Genomic DNA, 19,706 nt, shown 5'->3' on the forward strand with positions numbered 1-19,706 from the left:
GAGGACTTCTAATGCCCTTTGTATTTATTAAAGGCAGGGCTGGATTTACACCCAAAGCTGCAGAAACCTAAAGCAAGCCACCAGAGGGCCATTAAAATATGGTCAGGTCACAGATAGCCCAGATCAGTTTCTTCACACAGATCAACACTTGTGCCAGTGCAAGGGGAGGATGGCATGAGGTAAGAATATTTCTTTTGGTGCCAATGCATTTCCAACTTAAACTTGGTGAGAAAAGATAAGATAGTTGTCTTTGGTCTAAAGGAAATTCTGCTTGAAGATTAAGTGGAAGAGAAAGAAACATTTTCCTCCATTCTACCTAACCTACCTGCAATTCTTCTGGTTGGAAGTGTATTATTCTGAAGCCTAATTTCTGGGTACAAAGTATTTGCTTTTGGAAACCTTGTTTCTACTAAAGCCATAGAGATTTCCTCTGAGTAAAAGCGGGACAGAGCATGAAATGTGTCTGTGCATCTGTGCATGCTACACAACTGCTCTGCACCTTGGTAGTCAGTTGGACTCTTCTGGGAAATAAATACTTCCATCAACAGGAAAAATACACACCCTGCAATTGGTGGTTCCAAATGTTTGCCACTGGCTAAAACAAAGTATCTCCCTGTTGTTACTATTTGGTAAGTAGAGTGCTGCAAAAAGTACTCTCTGTGTAGTAGTCTTGTGCTTCAGGCAGCAGTTCTTTATAGGAAGGTGCCTTAGATGCTAAAATCTCTCTTACATTCTTAGTAAGCATGCTGCATGCTTATTTTTCTGTAATGAAGATGAGTGAGGGAATGCCAGCACGAGTTATTTATTGAATTCTTTAGTAAACCTTTGTGCTGTGAATGGTTGCTAGAAAAGTACAAATTGCTGCTCCCTCAAAAAGAACACACTTCCTTCTCAATTTATCTTCCCTTGTCCTCAACCTCTAAATGAGCATTTAACCTATTTTTGTGTGCATTTTTAAGGGTTACAAGTTAACATTATCTTGTGCATTTCTTCCTTTGGTTTCATTATGTTAAAACCTACAACTACTTGAAGAAGAAGTTTATATGAAAGATTGGTACCTATAAAATCTGTTTTATATGAAAGATCGGTACCTATAAAATCTGTTAAGTCTTAATGTGTTTTATTCAGGTATGGCTGTGCTTGTTTTTATCTAAGCTGATTCTAAATGGATGTCACTGGTTTTCAAAAGCTTTATTTCAATGCATAGCTTTTTTTAGCATATATAATACTTCATTTTTTTAGAGTTATTTAACTTGTAATAGTCACACATTGATATGAGACAAATAAATCAAAGCATTTATCATTTGGGTAATCACATTAATATAACTGTATAAAGTAACATAATCTTCCTTCAATGATATTGCAAAATGATACATCTTATTATATTTTCTGTGAAGTTTATACTGTGTTTGACATTTCCCAGTGGTAACACAGTTCAGATTGTGTGACCCCAGGCACTGACCAGTGTTCACCAGATGGTGTATATTTGAGGATAGCACTAAGTGCTGTCAAGGGTGGTCTGAATCTCTTCCTTGTAACATTTCTTTTTCCTTCTTCATTTTGATCTTCCCCTCCACCTTTTCTGTTTCCTATCTTCTGTAATTATTTGTTTCTTATCGCATTGCTTAGGGAGAACACTTCAGCCTGTCCTGAAGTGCAGCTCAAAGGAAGAGTGAATGAAGGGGAATGTTCCTGAAAAATTACTGAGGGGTTGAGTACACAGGATACTTTCTAGCCTCTGTCTGCAGAGAAGCTCAGAGACTTCTTGATCTAGACCCAGTGCTTGAGTATTTAATAACTCTCAGGTATTTTATGTTCTGTGAAGTTGTTCAGTGCCCCTTAGAGCTCCTGCAAGTTTTTGTCACACACTGCACCTTTTGGCATGCAGTTCCTCAGATCTCTTCTCTGCTACATGAAGAAAACTTTCATTTGTTTCCAGTGTAGATCCTAATAGCTTAATTTAATCCCCCACAGGTTTTGTTTTGTAAGAGGCAATTAATACTTGGTGTCTATCCAGCTTCTGCATACAGCTCATGATTTTGTAGATCTTTGTCATACCCCTTTTTAGTCATCCCTTTTCAGATTTGAGAAAAATACATCTTGGACAAATTCAAGAAAAAAAAAAACAAAACAGAAACATTTTTAAGGCTTTCAGGAAACACTACTGCTTAAGTACTACACTCTCTGTTGTGTAGAACAGTGGGCACCTTCTGCTTTGCTCGATGATTAATAGATGGTGGAGCTGTCCAATTTCATGTTTGTTATACCTATATCATCACTAGCGAGGGATTCATTTGCAAGGTAGCAATCCTTATCATGATGGGATTTTCTGTGGTTTGCCAGCTTGTTTTGCAGGCAAAAAGAACCACCCTTTAAATGTATGAGACACATCTGTTTTAGAAAAGCTTTGTAATTCTGTTGTCTCACACTGCCAGCATGCTTTATACAAGGCAAGTGGCATGTGGGGAAAGCAGACACTTAAAGCCAAGGCTGTTAACTTGCAGTGAAGTGATGTGTTCCATTCTTAATCTTTGAAATACATTCAGTGTATCCTGGATGTGAGAAGAAAAGAAATGATGCACCATTTCTTTCAAAACAATCTTTATTTTTGTATATTTCTAGATATCATTTATATTAGCAATAACTGATATAAAATGCCACTCAGTTTTCTACTTTTATTCTTAAAATATAGGATTTAAAGAGTTGTGTTATGCTGCTGAGCTGTATTTGCAACATTTGTTGAGACTGACATCCCATACATAAAACGTCCAAAAAATTCAGCCTGTCTGCTTTTGAGATGGCACAAATATGTTCACATATTATATGAGCTGAAGGAATCTGGGCTCCTTGGGAGCTCCTTGAAGAAAAGCAGGTTATAATTAGTTGCTGGAAACAGCATGATCATTGAGAAAATATACTCTGTGTGTGTTGACTTTTAAAAAGTGGGATTAGTGGCCCATTCACTGTTTTGAAGACACTTCAATAAGTATTTAAAGATTCTGCTTTATTAGCACTAGAAATTTAGTAATAACAGGCATCAGAACTCCTGTTATACATGAAATCTCATATTTAATGATTTTTAATATTTATCAGATTTTGCAGAAAACAAAAGTAAAAGATAGAGTTGTGTAGTAAACATCTTCCATTTGTTACTATTCATAATTTTGCTCCTGTACTTCTCTATTTTATTATATTTTTTTAAACTGTTCTCATTCAAGGAGGCTGCTCTTTTCCCAGACATGATGCATTTGCTTACATGGGCACCATGGACATTTCACCCAAGTCAACATGCCTCTAGAACTTACAAACCTGGAACCAAAACACTTGTCCAAATAAGTAAGTAAACGACCCTGATGACCCTTTCCAAGTATAGTTTGAAAGAATAACTGAGATAAAAGTTCAATCAAAATAAAAGTTCACTGAGATTCTCAAAAAACTATTGTTTCATTTAGTGTGCCATGAGCATCACAATCACTTGAACATTTTTTTTTCCTGAGTGTTTGCCTGATTGTGTTTCACATGAGCCTGACCTAATTTCCCAACATCTGAAAGGCCGTGCCAGGTTTCATTCCCTGTAAGTCAGTGTAGCCTCCACAGACAGCCTGGGGATATGTACAGATCCAGTGAATGTAGCTATAACCTTGCTTTATTGTTGTTGAAATTTGACCTTTAAGAAGGAACCTTACTTCCATTTTTATCTTTCCAAAGCTGTTTCTTAAGACAAGGAATCCAAATTCTGATTTTTCCTAAGAAAACAAAAGAACTCCAGCAAAACACATACACAATTTTCCACCCCTCTCCACTTACCAAAATACTGTCCATGGCTACTGATATAAATCTTGTTAATGCTCCTCAGCTAATGCCCCTCATTTTTACTTCCTGCTGGGAGCTATCCTTGATCTACTTTTTCTTCCTGAAGAAAACTCCTATAATCAACTTTTCTATAAGGGGAGAGTCTTAGAAATCTTTGAAGAAACAAAATTTTAGCATTCCCATTAATATTTCTTCAGCATCTGGAATACAGTGTCAGGTGTTCAGGTAGTTCCCATTTTAGTTTTATCTTTCAGGGTGTTACTTTTTCAACTGAAACTTGACATCACTTCTGAAATGGCATTTGTGACCACAGATGGTATTCCATCATCATTGAAGGTAATGGGAACTTCTGCCTGCAGCATCTGCCCTTTTTGGGACTAAAAACCTTTTCAGGCTTCTCTCTAATCCTGCTCAGATACAGGAATATACCAGGAGAATCCAACAAGACTGACACCAGACCAGTTTTGATGGTTTTATACAGTTTACTTATATTAAACTAGGATACAAAAAAGTTCAAACATTTGAAACCTGTACCTGTCATTGCTGAATCATTGCAGTATTTCATTTAGATAGTGTGATGTGAAACTGCCTAAAGAGGATGATGGCCAATTAAGGATCCAAAGACAGGCAGAGACAGACTTTGTATGAGGCTGGATAATACACTCAAAAAAGTCTGCTGGCAGAGTTATATTAATAAATTAGTACTTTGGCAAGGATTGGTTCATCAAATAAAGCTGTGCTAACAAAAGCACTTTAATATCAGCCTTGTTGTGCCTATGCTGGAAGGACAGTGGAGAAATAATAAAAATTAAATTCACTGGTGTTTCTAGTTTAGAACTATTTTTAGATTGGGTTTAAATTGATTTTTCACTAAATAATTACTGCTAGGATTTCTATTTTCTGGTTTTTCATTTCCGTCTATCCATGATATACACTGTGATGACCTCCTTAAACTAGGTTTTAAGTCATGTCTATCAAACTAAGATCAAGCTATCTCATCCTGGTATTATAATATTAATATGCTTTGTTTTTTTTCAACTAGGCAGCCTTGTTCAAAAATGCACATAATTTATGTTCAGGTAAGTCTTTATTTGCATGAAGTTCAAGTGCAGCAGCATTTCTATTTTCCCTGGAATATTTTTCATGTTTGAAACATGTAACCATTCTAGTTCACCTTTTCCATAGCTTGTATTAAGTCTATCAAAATCAAATTTGCTCTAGGCAATAAACAAGCCTAAAGCTGAAATACTGGCTGTGACCTTTTGGAAAGACGTGAAGAATTTATCATTAAAAGTGTTATGCCCCTTTGGCAGTGTCTCAATTAATGATCTTTGTGCCACTGTAGGTCTGGCAGGTATATTGCCACCAAATGGCCAGGGTGAACTAAAAACATTCTGTTTTTCCATTTTTCACACAGAAGCTATTTTAAAGCTAAGCAGATGCTGTTATTATAGAAATGGGAAAATTGTGCAAATTTACTGCAAAGCTCTGCTAAGGCAGATGTGGTAGTACACTGTAAATCTGGTGTTTTAACTTCTCATAAAGGTTGTAGTCTGTACCTTCTAACAATATCCTAAGTTGTGTATTTAACCAGAAAAACAGAGGTAGAAACCACAGGTAAATTGTAGCTGATCTTGTGATAGTTTAAGGTGAATATTACCTGCTGCATCTGGATATTTGGCTTAGAGTTGGGGGACTGATAGAAAGTTGCTCTGTCAGCTCCACTTGAACTAATCTCATTATTTTCGAATTCTTCCCTGGGGCTATTTCTACCCCATTTTGTATAACTAGAGCAACATGATGAGACTGAAGTTTTGCAGACTTGAGTCTACAACATAAAATGCTAATTTACCTTTTTTTTTTTTAAAGGGTAGTTGATTTCCCTTGTATTGGAAACTTGTTAAATTGTCCAATTAGATTGCCAGAAGGGGCAATTTTTTATTAAGGTCTGAGAAGTCATATTCTAGGTTCCTTTTTTTTGTGAATTTGCATCAGTTATGATTAAATAATATTTTTGGCAACATTTCATATTACTTAATTTTCAGGGTGATGTTAAATAGAGGAAAATGTCAGCAAGTAAGATGAGTGTCAAAACCAGAAACCATCATGAAAACCGTTCTGCTGCCTTACAGACGCAATCTATAATGATAACATTTTTAAAAACTGTAATATATATTCCATATATAGAAAGCTGTTAATATTTCACAAACCACAGAAGTGTTTCATGATGAGCATTTTTTAAATTGTTTAGAGTGCTGTTTACCAATCCAAAAAAGTTAACCTTGTTTTCAAATGCAACTGAAGCAAGGCCCAAAGAACTAAATTGTTTAATAAATACACTGGTTTCAGATGGATTGTTATTAATAAGCCTGTTTACTACCCCACATGCAAAGCATCAGCACAAAATAAATTCAGTCAAAAAATATGTGCAAGTCTCCAGCAGAAAAAAATTAGCAATAAAAAGTTTTTGGAGAGCAGCCTATGATTCTCTTGTTCACAGACAAGACTGTCTCTGGTATAACTTATTTCCAATAAAAACATTCAAATGCAACTGGTTTTAGGCATAAAATAAGATTTTATTTCAAAAATTTACTACTAAAATAATTGCATCTGGAAGCAAATATTTGTTAAGTGTTTCCTACATACAAGTCATCTATAGCTTAGCACTTAAAATTGAACTCATTTAATAAGTGCCCTTGTCACAAATCATGTGCATGAGGTATTGATTGGATATTAAAAATGAGCAGAACCAAAATTAATGACCACTTCACAAAAGGTGATTGTATTCAAATATTGTGGGGCAACTCCAGCTGTATGTGATGAATTTCAATTTCCAGCTGATTCTTAGTTTAAGAACCTGGACTGATTCATCAGTCTTGGAGGGACTTTTCAGGTTCCTGCTTTATCAGCAGCAAGATAAAAGACATTGCTAGTATATGCTGCTATATATAACAGCAGCTTAATGCTATTTCATTTTTTCAATAATAACAATATAGTTCACCACAGTAATGATAGCACATTGTAAGACTTTATTGAAAATTGCGACTTTTAGCTATTGCTTGAGAGAACAATTACTGTAAGAAACAGTCCTTAAGATTCAGGACTTAAAAAAATGACCTCTCATTAGCCCTACCCATTTCTGTGCTCAAATGTATTTCACTGCCCAATTCTGTAGTGGTGAACAGCTACCAGAGAGAGGGACAGATAGTGAGAGATGCTTGTGGCTCAGCTAATTACTAGTAACTCCATTTGTAGAAAGATGTGTGGCTGAGGGAGGGAGAACAACTTCTGTGAGGTGACAGCTGTTCACTGCATTCATTTCTGGGTCCTAGGGACAAATGCCTGGCAATCTATCCCACTGATGGTCTTGCTCTCCCTGAGCAGAGGACATAGCTGCTGGACTTCACTGCTGTGTGAAGTGCAGACCTAAGATCTCCAGCAACTTCTGGTGACAAGTCATTTGGGCACACATGGTCTTGACACCTGTGGTGGCCAGGGCTGGGCAGACAGATTGCAAAGGTGTGCACTTGCACTCTGAAGTGCATGGACTTATTCTTCAGCAACTTCTCTGGGGAAGCTGCCCTCCAGAGACTTGTTTAGATTGTGTCCCATTCTAGCCATTCATAAGAGCTCTGAGACATCATCTGATCTCTCTTGTTCCTGCCTGCTGTATCCTCAAATGTCATCTCAGTGTCCAGATAGAACAGTAACCCTCTGAGTGAGGGCTCAACAAGAAGTACAAGTTCCTGCAATGCTCCTTGGGAGTAATTGGAATTGTCATTGCTTTGTGATCTTCCAGTCCTGGCAGGCTCTGCAAGTCATTCACACAAGTATCAGTGGTGCTGTGGCCTCACCTCCTGGAAACTCAGGGTACACACAGTGACTGACCCTCCCTTCCTGTTATTCCTCAGCCATGTGAATGGTTCATGCTGATTTTTGCCAGGTTTGGCCAACCTTATTCCCATGGTACCCAGCGGGTTCTCAGCTCCTGCAGGCCTCCACAGCACTGCTTTGGGTCACCCCAAATACCACCACAGCCTGCCTGAGCCTCCTGGAAGCTGTTTCCAGCACTGGGCACTAAATGCTCCAGCTCCAAAGGTTCCATTAGCAGTGACTATGGGGAACTGCTGCCTATCCATGCTACCTTCAAATATCTGTGGATGCAATTTGGGTGTTAGTAAAAAATACTGGCACTTCAGACAATTTTTCAAATTTATTAAGAGAAGTAATGTGCAACACAGTTTTTGATTGTGTTGGAGGGACTAAACCTTCTTCCCGGTAAATTATACAATTATGTTTTGAAGTGCATTTAGTTGTTTTGAAACATTATTTCTCTGTGGTTTTAAAAAAATGTTTTCTTCTGAAAATAAGCAAATTATTTGTAACAAGTTTCATTTTTTTTATAAACCTATTTTGTTTCTATCAAAGCAGAATGTATCTGAGACACATAAGAGATTAAATTCTAATGAGAACACCACAGACCACTTCTTGAAAGGGCTTTCAGGAAGGGATTGCTAAAAGAAGAAAAAGAAGAATAAATTAATTTCCCAGCTTATAACAAAAGGCAGGATACTAGCACTGAGCTGTAGCCACCTACATGAATAACCATAAATTAAGTAGCTGGAAAAAGTGTGATGCTGGTGTTTTAGCCAGCTATCTATCCCTTAGACTGCTACGCATGAGCAGGCAGAAAGTCTTCATTTTCCCTGGCATGGATTATTTGGAGAATTTGCTATAAGTCAGCCTTGACAGTACTACTTATTGTACGTAAGTCGAGATGTATTAACAACAAAGAGGATATCAGGACCTTTGTCAAGCTTGTAGATAACCCATGGAAGAGGATACACCATGCAAACTCCTCTGTGTTACTGTGCAGTCAGGAAAATGGCCTGGAAGCAAGGCAGCATTGCAGAGCCATGGGGATAAGGCTGCTGGATCATGGAGCTCCTCTGAGGAGAATGGGCAGTGACCAGCACTAGAGTCCTGCCTGGCTCCCTGCAGGAGAGAACAAAGTGTTTTATACTCCCTGCTCTCTCTGACAGGGTTAGCACTTGGTTTTGGATTCACTGTTGCAAAGAACATTCTGTATCCACCGTAAATAATTCACTCAGGGTCAAAATAAAAGGAGGGTTTCACGGGAAGTTTGATAGGAATAGAAGAGAGCTCATAATACAATTCTTGACCAACTTGGTGGGGAATAAAAACAAACCTGCCTCCTACAGGTCAAGAAGTATTTGTGGACTAATAAAAATATTTGCGCTGATTTGGGCACATTAGCAAAAGCTATTAGCATACAAACAACAAAAACTACTGTGACAAGGCAAAAAATAGTTAATGGTGATGAGGAATATATATATATATATATATATATATAATGGAAGTCAGAATTAAAACATCTTCTAAGAATTGTGATGTAAATATCCTACTTTTCTTGTATATCATATAGTATGTCACTGATACATAACTGCTATTTACAAAGCAATACATTCCAATTATGGGGAGAACATTTTAATTAACATAATTCAGGCTCAGTATTATTATATATAAAATTATTTTTAATTTTATCTCCTTTAAAACCTGAACTCCCAAATTTTGAATGATTTTTTGCCAAGTGGTATAATTACACTGAATACAATACACACAAACTGTTATGATACTCAGGTGTTTAAAAGTAAAGCATTTATTATTACAATTTTGTTCTCCCTTCACACCAAACAAGCAATTTAGAACAATTTAATTGAGAGAAAAGTGGTGAAGTGGATACGGTTTATATTGCATTAAGATGGAAAAAGAAGAAAAGGAAAACATAGATATGCTTGTGCAGCGCTGGAAGCATTGCAAGAAAAGGAGCAGGAGCATGTGTTGTATTTACAGGGGTCAAAAATACCCTGGCTAGTAATGGAAAGATTAGCAATAAACAACACAAAATGTTAGGCAAAGCAAACAAAATGCAAGAGATGACAAAACGAGTAAAGTAAAATTAGAAAGAAAAATTACCTGGAAAGTAACCATGCCATTGCTTCAGCAGACACCCTCCACCCCAGTTCTTTTGTGTTGGACTCTATACAATATGAACATATAGTTCTTTGTGCGGTGATAGACCATGCTATCCAGCAGAGGTCTGAGGCTACAGCAGGAAAGGTACAGAGTGAGCAGATACACTCACTCAGCCCTATGCATTGTGGTACGCCAGACAGTTGAATTTAAATTCCTCAGATTATTCCTTTAAAGCTGGATTCTAGATGAAAATGTAAAATGGGTGGTGATAAACTTCAGCAAATCCAGCCAAGGCTGGGACAGGTTGCCTGGAGAGGTTGTGAATCCACTACCCCAGGAGGTGTTCAGTACCTAACCTGTCAAATCTCTGAGCATCCTAATGCAACCTTGCTTTGGACTAAGATCTTCTGTGGGCCTTTCAGCCACAGTGTCCATGATTCCTTCATTTTGTACATGCTGGGGTTCTGTTTGTATCACACACAGAATCTCACTAATGTTCACTAGGACCTGTACTTTCATAATCAAAATGAGCCTTGGACCTGTACTTTCATAATCAAAATGTGCCTTGGTATTTGGTTCCAGTCTGTGCACCAAAAGGTGTGTACGAATGGATGGATTTAACAACAAAATCAATCAGAAATTGTGAGAATAGCAAGCCATTAATAAATGGCATCATTTAGAGGGAATAAAGCTAAACCAAACAAAATAACCAAGCAAAGGAGAGAGATGGGAAAGCAGACTGGAAAAATTAATTCAGTCATTTATTGTTATGTATGAAATAAACATATTTTGTAGTGGTATAATTCCACTGATTTTGATGATGCACGTTATCTGTTGAAACAAAAATAGTAAGATGTACAGTATCTACATTCAAAATAGCCTCACTTTTTATCAACTGTTTTGTACCAGCTTTACACTGTATGTAATTTTAAAATTTTGAGTTATTTTTCCAATTCTTACATCATATATCTATTCTATTTGCTCATTCTTTCAACTCTCAGTTACCTCTTAGCTTTTTTTTTCTTTTTTTTCCTGTCTGGCGACAAAGTTGTTATGAAAGACAAAACGGATAAAATAGCAGAATAATGACAGTGGATGTCCCCTCTGGTGAGATCTAGATTTCCTCAGTGAAGAATGTATGACATTCTTTCATTTCTGACACTTGAAAGCTTTCTTTGATAATGTATTTCAGCCTAATTTAACAATCAGCATGTTAGATGCCTTTTAAAGGTGCTCCCATCTTTTATTGGTTTTAGCAACCCATTACTTCCCAGCCCAACCAGCCCCACTTCAGCTCTATAGTGGCACAGCATGTTGGAATAAATCACTTGCCTTCTGCCCTTTGCAGTCTTAAAATAAAAACCCAAGCACAGATGTAGATGTGTGCAGTGATGAGGGAAGAACCAAAACATGAAAATGCATTTTTGTCTCTTCTTATGGTCACCTAGCTTGAACATTTCTAATACCAGGATGTTGTTTTTCTGGAAAGAAGAGAAGCTATTATTTAAGGAATTTTGTAACCAGGGAATATTTTTACTACTACTGCAGATTAACATTATGCTTTCCTCTGCTAGATATGATCCCATTTAATTACGTTCTGTCCTTGCAGAGACACTTGATGATGTGGCTCTCTTGATGATAAGAAGGTTGTACACAGCCTGCTGAGGTCGAGTTCCTAGCAGAGTACATCAGTAGTGCTGGTGAAGCCAGTGGAATTGCTTTTATGCACTTTATGCTTGCCTTTTTTATTTTTTTTAATTATTTTTTTTTATTTATTTAATTCTCTATTGAGGTCATATTGACTCTCATTCTGTTTGTGCTTTCAATCTCTAGTTTTTACTGAGGACATTGTAGGCTGAACAGCAATTCCACTTTTTCAAGTGGCATACAGAAGAGTAATTTCCTACTTAAAGTTTTCTTCTCTATTAAGTACTTTGTGGAACACATATTAGTTCATTCAGATACAGAATGACTGAGATTTAAAGTCACTTCTGTTTCCAGCAGCCACTGGCAGAGGTCTCAAATGGTTTGTGCAAGCACCACCATCAACACCTACAAACACCTGAACGGTAGCAAACTCCCAGAGAGCCAGTGTGGCATTATACTTCACTCTGCATTGAATCATCTCTGAGTTGGGACACTTCTTTTTTCTTCATCTTTTTCTCTCTGAGCCAGGAATAGTTCCAGGAGCAGAAGACAGTTGCAGTCTGGATCAACTTGCTGACTTTTTCAGCTTGTATTTTTATCTCTTCCATATGATACTGATCCTGGAGAGGAGCCTAAGTTGAACATTCATGCCTTTTTTTCCTGGGTCTTCTGCTGCACATAAAAATCAGGTCTGTGGGGTTATTATGGAAACTCTGAAAAGCTCTTTCTCTTTTGCCTTTCTCCCTTGCCTCCTTTGCCTATGGATGTAGTGAACATCAGCACCCACTGCAGAAATCAGGTAATGACATGGTAACCACATGCAGCAATTATAACATGCATCAGTCCCACACAGTGTACATAATCACACACAGTACTTCCAAACTGTAATTAAGTCTTGGGAAAATGCTCCATTCATTTACATCACCAGACTGAACTGTGTTAAAACGCTACTATATTGGTACAATGTTTTACAAAATAATTGATTTAAAATAGGTCTGACTTCAAAGGAAATGCAAAATTATCTTCTAGAAGTTTGTAATGCTGCAACAAATCCAGAATGAAACAAGCATATATCAAAATATTTAAAAATTAGTCTTGTCATAAATGTTACTTAATAATGTGTATATATTACATTATTTGATCAATTATCTCAAATTATGTATGTGTTTAATATATTATTTATTTACTATAAAAATCACAATATCTAGTTACAACTATAACCTTAGTGGCTAAACTGAAACACTGTGCATTTGATTACTTATGAAATGGTAGAATCATGCAGTCATATCAACAGACATGTCAAAAGTACAGAAACATTTGTCTTCTCTTTCTTTGAATAGTTTAGCTATCACATTATTTAATGGACCAAAAGACAGTTCCCTGACCATCATAAAGCTGTGAGTAACACGAATATATTGCCTTTCATCTTCATCTCCACTCACTCACTTGGACAAATGGGCTGTTGTTACTTGTTTCCTCTTTAGCACATTTGCCCAAGGCCACAAGCCAAAGAAATTAGAGGTAACAGTTTATCAAATGCTTGCAGGCAGTTAACTCCCACTCTTCTGTCACTCAGCATCATTTTATTAACAGAAGTTTGACCCAGGTGTGCCATGAGCTTGAAAGTTCAGTAAGTGGAATGCAGCTGTCACATGAAAGATGGATGGTGTTCATTTTATGTTTTCAATGCATGTTAGTGTATCTCAGAGTAGATGTGCTAATAAAAGGTGACATCTCACCAGCGATATTGTGGGAGCTTTGGGAAAAGGACTTGGAACAGTTCCACCATATGATAAGAATGGACAGGACAAGAGACTTCATGGTTAATGTACAGGGGCTGTAAGTTTGAGTTCAAATTTCCAGCAATGGAAATGTGCATGGCACAGGGTTTATCAAAACCAGCAGGACTGTGTATAATGCACAGCTTGCTACAAGGTTTGAGAAGAATAATGATGGGTGATTTTTTATCAAATATAAATAAATTATAAACACATTTTAGATTATTATGTTGCTCTATTATTGGTGTAATAAATCTATTTTTTTAATAGCTACAGCTATTATACATTTTAAAAAGGTACTTTCACATACATGATGAACTAATTTTTTCTTAACATGTAAAACTCCTCAGTGTTCTGTCACTTTCTTCTTTAATGAGGTAGAAGTTGAGGAAATAATCTGAATATAGATCTGCATTTAAATTTTTTATCAATAAAATTGATATTTAAATTACAAAAAATTAAATTATTTAAGATACCTTAATTTCATATTTACCTTTTTCACTGTATTCAAGGGAAAAATGAATAAAGAGTGTCAAAAATAAATAAAAACTGTTCTCCACTGTAAACAATGAAAAGAGCTGCTTATTGCCATTTTCATACAAATTGTCTTCTTGTTAACTTTGCCTTTTCTCACAAAACTGCCCAGTCTCGCTAACCATGGTTTAATGTCCACAAACACAGGCCCTGACCCTGCACTACACTGTGGTCATGAAGATGGCATCAGTTCACCCTTCCCTCTTTGACACAGAACTTCTCAAATGTTTTTAAGACTATCAAGACTTGGAACAGCCAACTTCCATTGCCATCCTCTCTATTTCTCCAGCAACTGATATTTTGATCCTTTCTTTTAAATCTGCATCTCAAACTGACTCTCTCCTGGTGTGCCATGGCTCCCTCACCACAGCTGACCCCCAGAGCTCATCCAGTGGCCCCAAAGTGCCTCATGCAGGGCCCTGGATCTGTTCAGCTTTGCAGGATCTGCTGTGCCACTGCCTTCATTTCGGTCAGCATGGTTGATGGCAGTGGAAATACTGCACATTGGGGCCTTAATGCTGGTTTGCTTGGATGATCCAGCAGTTTGGACCAAGGCTCTAGCTCTCCTTTGGTACATTTGTTCACTTCTATAGCATAGTATTCACTCTCATATGCATTTATATTTCTTATTATATCTCTAATGGGAACTCTTGAACCAGTCATTACTTTATCCATATGTTAAATGTTAATTTTGCAGATATTAGTATTCTGCCTGGCTATATATCTCTTAAATACAAATTTTGGACATTGCCCAGCTTTCCTGTCTTCCTGTTCAGAATATCCCCATTCTGAACCTAGTTCACTAGGCCTTGGATGGACTAAATAGACACAGATCATTAGACCGACACCACTTTTCTGTTGGTGCTCAATTTTTCAACAGAATGTTTTTAAGCCCTTCTGAGCTATACAGCTTGCTAAAGTGTTCTCAGAAAATAATCTCCAAGTTTGCAGCATGATGTTTTCATCCAAATACTGAAATATTACTTTTTAGGTGATTTTTCCCAGCATGTATGATAATGCTGATTGTTTCTCTGCCTTTGGGCATCCAGAATTAACAAGTATAAGAAGACAGGTCATGCTGGTCAGTGGCACAATTTGTTACTTCTTCAGTGGAATCAATTGTATCACCGGCAACAGAAGAAAAAAAAAAAGTAAAATGCAGTAGGAATTTTCTTCCTGGAATAGTAACATTTAGGCACTTCTGTTTTTAAGTTGAAGATCAGTTTTATTTCTGTCTCTTACCTTGTCTTTAATTTTGGTGCTGGTATAAACATCAGGCTTAATTTTTTCCCCCTTTTATATATGTACACACTTGCTTTAGATATTATCCAAAATTATGGCTTTTGTAGCTGCTTTTACAAATGAAACTGCAGAATGTATGCAGATTACGTCTATAGGAAGAGAGCTAAGTATTCTCTTTCTCCCCTTTTGGTCCAATAAATATTGATTTATAAAATGTGGAACAGTTCCCACAGGACATTAGAATATTCAGTAGCTTGGAAAATATTTGATGATCTAGGATATGTGTTCAAATATTTGCTCCACATAATGGATGTAAAAAGAAGAAAAGGAAAATTTACCTCTTGGTTTCTCTCTCATTTTTATTATCAAGATGAGAAAATTGAGAAAACAACCCTTCAGGAGGTGGTCTAATATGAATGTTCAAATATGCTTTGTAAAGAGAACTCAGTTTGATTTATTAAAAGGTAAACTGGGTTCCTCCCTGCATCACTGAGTGGGATAAGAAAAATGATTTTACTGTAAGGAACTGTACCAAGATTAATGCTTAGAGTAGAGATGCTAATGTTTGTGTTTAGCAGAAGCTATGAGAAAAGAAGTGAAATGGTCCTACTGAAATGTTGCTGTGTTGTACCTCACCTTTCTTTGGTACAAGTGAAGCACAAGAGTGTATCACAAGAGAAAAGCCAGTCCTTGAACAGGGGCTGCACACAAGGCATTCTCTATATGCTTTAGCTGGAATTCCATTTTCCATATGAAAATGGAAGGTAGACACTGTGTTTTACTGCAATCAGACATCTCTGTACCCGTGAACTGTTCTGTCTTGGTGAAGCTATGTCAGATAATAAGCACAGTGAGGCTGTGGCATGTCTTTTGTCACACCAGCCCCTCATGACTCCTGCTCTAAGTCAAGCACCTGCTGCGCTCCAGGGGTAAATCCATTCATCTGCATGGGGAAGGGCCTTTCCCTCTACAGGGGCACAAGTGAAGCTAAGACCATCTGTACAGCTGCAGGGAAGCTTTCGTATTTATTTTAGTCCATGGAAGTTGGTGTGAAGGAGAAAATTACCCTTGGCAATTTGGGACAGGGGCCAAGGGGCCTCCCTTGACCTTTGGAGCCTTGGCCTCTGCCACAGCCAGCAAAGATTTTTACAACAGGTGGTAGTAGGGCTGGGGGCATGGTGTAGCGATACCAGGAGTCACAGAATCTCAGAATCAATTAGGTTGGAAAAGACCTTCGAGATCATCCAGTTCAATCTTAGAGTGAACACCAGTGCTACAATACAGCACTGAGTGACGTGTCTACTCTTTTCCTAAACACCTCCAGGGGTGGTAACACCACCACCTCTCTGGGAAGCCCATTCCAATGTCTGATCATCCTTTCTGCAAAAAACTTCCTCCTCATGGCCAATTTGGACCTCCCTGGCCCAGCCAAAGACTATGTCCTCTTGTCCTGATGCTGGTTACACGGGACCACATGGCTGCAGCCTCCTTTCAGGGAGTTCTAGACAGTGACAAGGCCACCTCTGAAATTCCTTTTCTCCAGGCTGAACACGCCCATATCCCTCAGCCACTCCTCATAGGACTTGTGCTCCAGACCCTACGCCAGCTGTCCTGCCCTTCTCTGGACACACCAGCGGAGCCCCGCTCGCGGAAAGCTCAGCCCGGCATCTGCAGCTCCAGCAGCTGTTTTCAACCCGGCCGGGGCAGTTTCCCGTGTCCCGGACGCTCCAGGCCCGCACGGTGCTGCCATCCCAAGGGAGGTGCTGGCCAGCGGGCGAGCCCGACCACCCTCGGGCCCGGGCCCCAGCGCCGTCGCTGGGCAACAGCCCCGCCGCCCCGGGCACAGCCCGGTACCGCCGCAACCCGGAAGCAGAGGGGCGGAGGAGGAGAGCTTGGGGCGGTGGCGGGGCGGGGCGGGACAGCGGTGCCCACCCGCTCCCTCCTTCCCTTCCCGCCCCGCGGGGGCTCCGAGCGCCGGCGCTGCGCAGAGCACGCAGCGTCGCAGCCAAGCTCCCGCCACGCCGTGTCCCCGTACAACACACTCCCCCAAACCCTGCCGGCCCGGCGCCGCCGCGCTCAGGCTCCTCCTGGTCGGTGCGGGAGGAGGAGGAGGCGGCTGCTGAGCGGCGGCTGCCGGAGCCAACGGGCGGCGGGGAGCGGGGCGGGCGCTGCGGGGGTGTCGGGATAGAGCGAGGCGTGACCCGGCTGACGGGCACCGTGCGGCGGGTGCGGAGCCGGAGGGATCAGCGGTACCGGCAGCGGCGCGGGGCGTCGGTATCGCTCGGCTCTGGCTCTGGCGCGGCGTCTCCTCCACCCCCTCGTGAGCCTGGGGAACCTGAAGCTCAAAGCCGCCGCCAGCCACACCACCATGTACCCCGGCAACAAGCGGAAAAAGCTGTGGCGGGAGGAGAAAGGTATTATTCCCTTCCCGGTGGCCGGGCCCGCTTCTCCCGCCTTTTAACCTCGTGTTGAGCCGAGAGGGAAGGAGCCAGCGAGGGTGGGGGTGGTCCTGGTGCCCTCAGAGCCACAGCCTCACCGCGGGGTGTCCGGCGGCGCTTCCCGCCGGCCGCGGCTGAGGGGACGGGGTGGGGAAGGGGCAGCTCCGGGCTCTGTGCGTTTGTCCTGGGCTCTAATGGCTGCAACAGCCTCATGGCAGCCCGGGCTTGCGGGAATGGGGGATGTTCCCCAGACTGCTCGGCGTTCCCGTGGGGAGTGCAGCTGCGGGGAGGGAGGGCTGCCCGCCCCCGAGTCACCTTGTGGGAGTGTTTCAGGCCGAAAAGTTGGGTACATGCTCTCAAACCGTGCTGCCTCTCCTTTCAACGTGTTTGCTTTCTGAAAGGAAGCATGGCTTGTTGGGATCCTTGGTGTAATCAGTTGAGATTGTGCTGTCGTTCAGCCGGGGTGAAATGTTTGCGGTGTGGGAGTCTTTGAGCACCCCTACGTCCCATATTTTGAACTACTTACGTATTTTTATATATATTTTAAGGAGCCCCCACCTGTGTATTTTCAGTTTATAAAACCTCCTAAGCCAAACTCAATAGCATGAAAACTGTGGGCCAAACATTTGGTATAGACATTGTTTTTTTTGGTACTTTATATTGATCCTGGGGATAGCAATGTAAAAACTAAGAAAAAAATTTACGGAGTGGAAATACAACATTTATATTTGTGAGGAGGAATGGTTAATGTAGTAATAGATGAGAATAGAAAGCAAAACAGATCAGAGGGTCATATTTTAAGTTCTCTTTTTTCTTCCATCACCTTTGTGACTCTGTTTCAAGCTAAGAAGGCAGACGACCAGTTCAATGAACAGGAGCAAGTGCACTTTTTCTAAGGAAAAATTGTTAAAGCGCAGATGAACTTATTTTTCTGTAGGTTAGTTATTCCTGTCAAACTCCTCTCAAATGAAGTGAGTCTTTTTCTTTCAAACTGTCTTACAGTTTGAGGCAACAAATTTCCACCTGGCAGAAGTTTCTGTTTTCAATGAAGAAGGTACAGTCAAATTGTCTCAAGCATTGTTTATGTGTGATCAGTTATAACTGACTTTTCCCTTAATGGTATTTTTTTTTTTTTTTCAAAAGTTAGTAGTGGGCTCTAGTGAATGTTCTTATTACTCCCACTTGTCTTTCAGCTCTGTTCTTTCTCTGTGAATTCATAGTGTGGCAGGTGAACTCAAACCATTAGTAAGAAGGGCAGAGTGGAGGGTCTGGGAAGAACTGGAGCTGCTGACACACTTTTGTGCCTCAGACTGCTGTGAGGATGATGGTCTCATCAGCATGGTGATGTTACTGGATGCAAATCAGTGCTGCTGAGGTTTTCCCATCCAGGACTATGTTTTCCACTCAGGAAAACATTTCTGAGTGCTAGCTGGCCACAGCTCCCTGTCTTTTTGCCCAGAGAGAATGAAGAGCATTTGCCGGTCTTCTGGTCCAGTAACTTTTCCAGCACCATGCTGACGGAGTTGGCCCCAAGTACTTTGAGTGATGAAAGCAGAAAAAGTTTCTCTCTTGCTGGCATTGCCCTTCAGTTTTTAGCCGTGTGGGGCTTTTCTTACCAAGTACCTCGTTTGCTAGAGAGGAAAACTACAGAAACCCAACTTCCTTCCTTGTTACCCTGTCAGTACTTTGGAAATCAAATCTTGTCAGGGTCTGCCTTTATGTTTCACAGGCAGCAAAGCTGACTGTGCTCACGAGCTCTGTTCTTCCCATGAAGCTGAGCGCAGTTGTTCTCAGCCTTTTATATTCTGAAGCACTTCTTAAAAGGGAAAAAAAAGCACTGATTGCTAAATACTGAGTTCAAACCCATTGACAATATAGTTGCTTTTCTTAATTACATTCTTGGTAATTAAGAGTTGGTTCACATCCTCCCTGGGGAGATCTTCCTTGAGGACAGCTGTAATGGAGCAGAAGCAGGAATGGAGGTGATTTTGGAGCCTTAGATGCAAGACTGGGCTGCCTGCAAACTCCCCAAGTTTCTGCCACAGGCAGCAAACTGTACTTGCAGTGAAGTCTGTTGGGAGCATCCTCTGTGAGGTTTAAGTTTGTGCCACTGACTCACAAGAGCAAAATTTTGTAAAACTTTTCCTGTAGAGAAGAACTTGTGTTTTGAAGGCACAGGACTGTCTCTGTCGCCTCTTCAACAAAAGGCACTTAGATTTGCTCTGCTTGTCATTCCCTCAAAACTGGCATGCTCTCG

General features: G+C 40.0%; 1 protein-coding gene across 1 annotated transcript in view; it reads left to right on the forward strand.

The window, feature by feature from the left end:
- The first annotated feature begins 17,379 nt into the window (after window positions 1-17,379).
- Window positions 17,380-19,706, forward strand: part of MACROD2 (mono-ADP ribosylhydrolase 2) — an 869,266-nt gene continuing 866,939 nt past the window's right edge. The window contains exon 1 of the mRNA XM_062489395.1: window positions 17,380-17,425. Coding sequence (XP_062345379.1) covers window positions 17,380-17,425 — 46 coding nt within the window. The remainder of the gene's footprint in view (window positions 17,426-19,706) is intronic.

This window comes from Cinclus cinclus, chromosome 3 (genome assembly GCF_963662255.1).
Source record: "Cinclus cinclus chromosome 3, bCinCin1.1, whole genome shotgun sequence".
In the NCBI taxonomy this organism is placed as follows: Eukaryota; Metazoa; Chordata; class Aves; order Passeriformes; family Cinclidae; genus Cinclus; species Cinclus cinclus.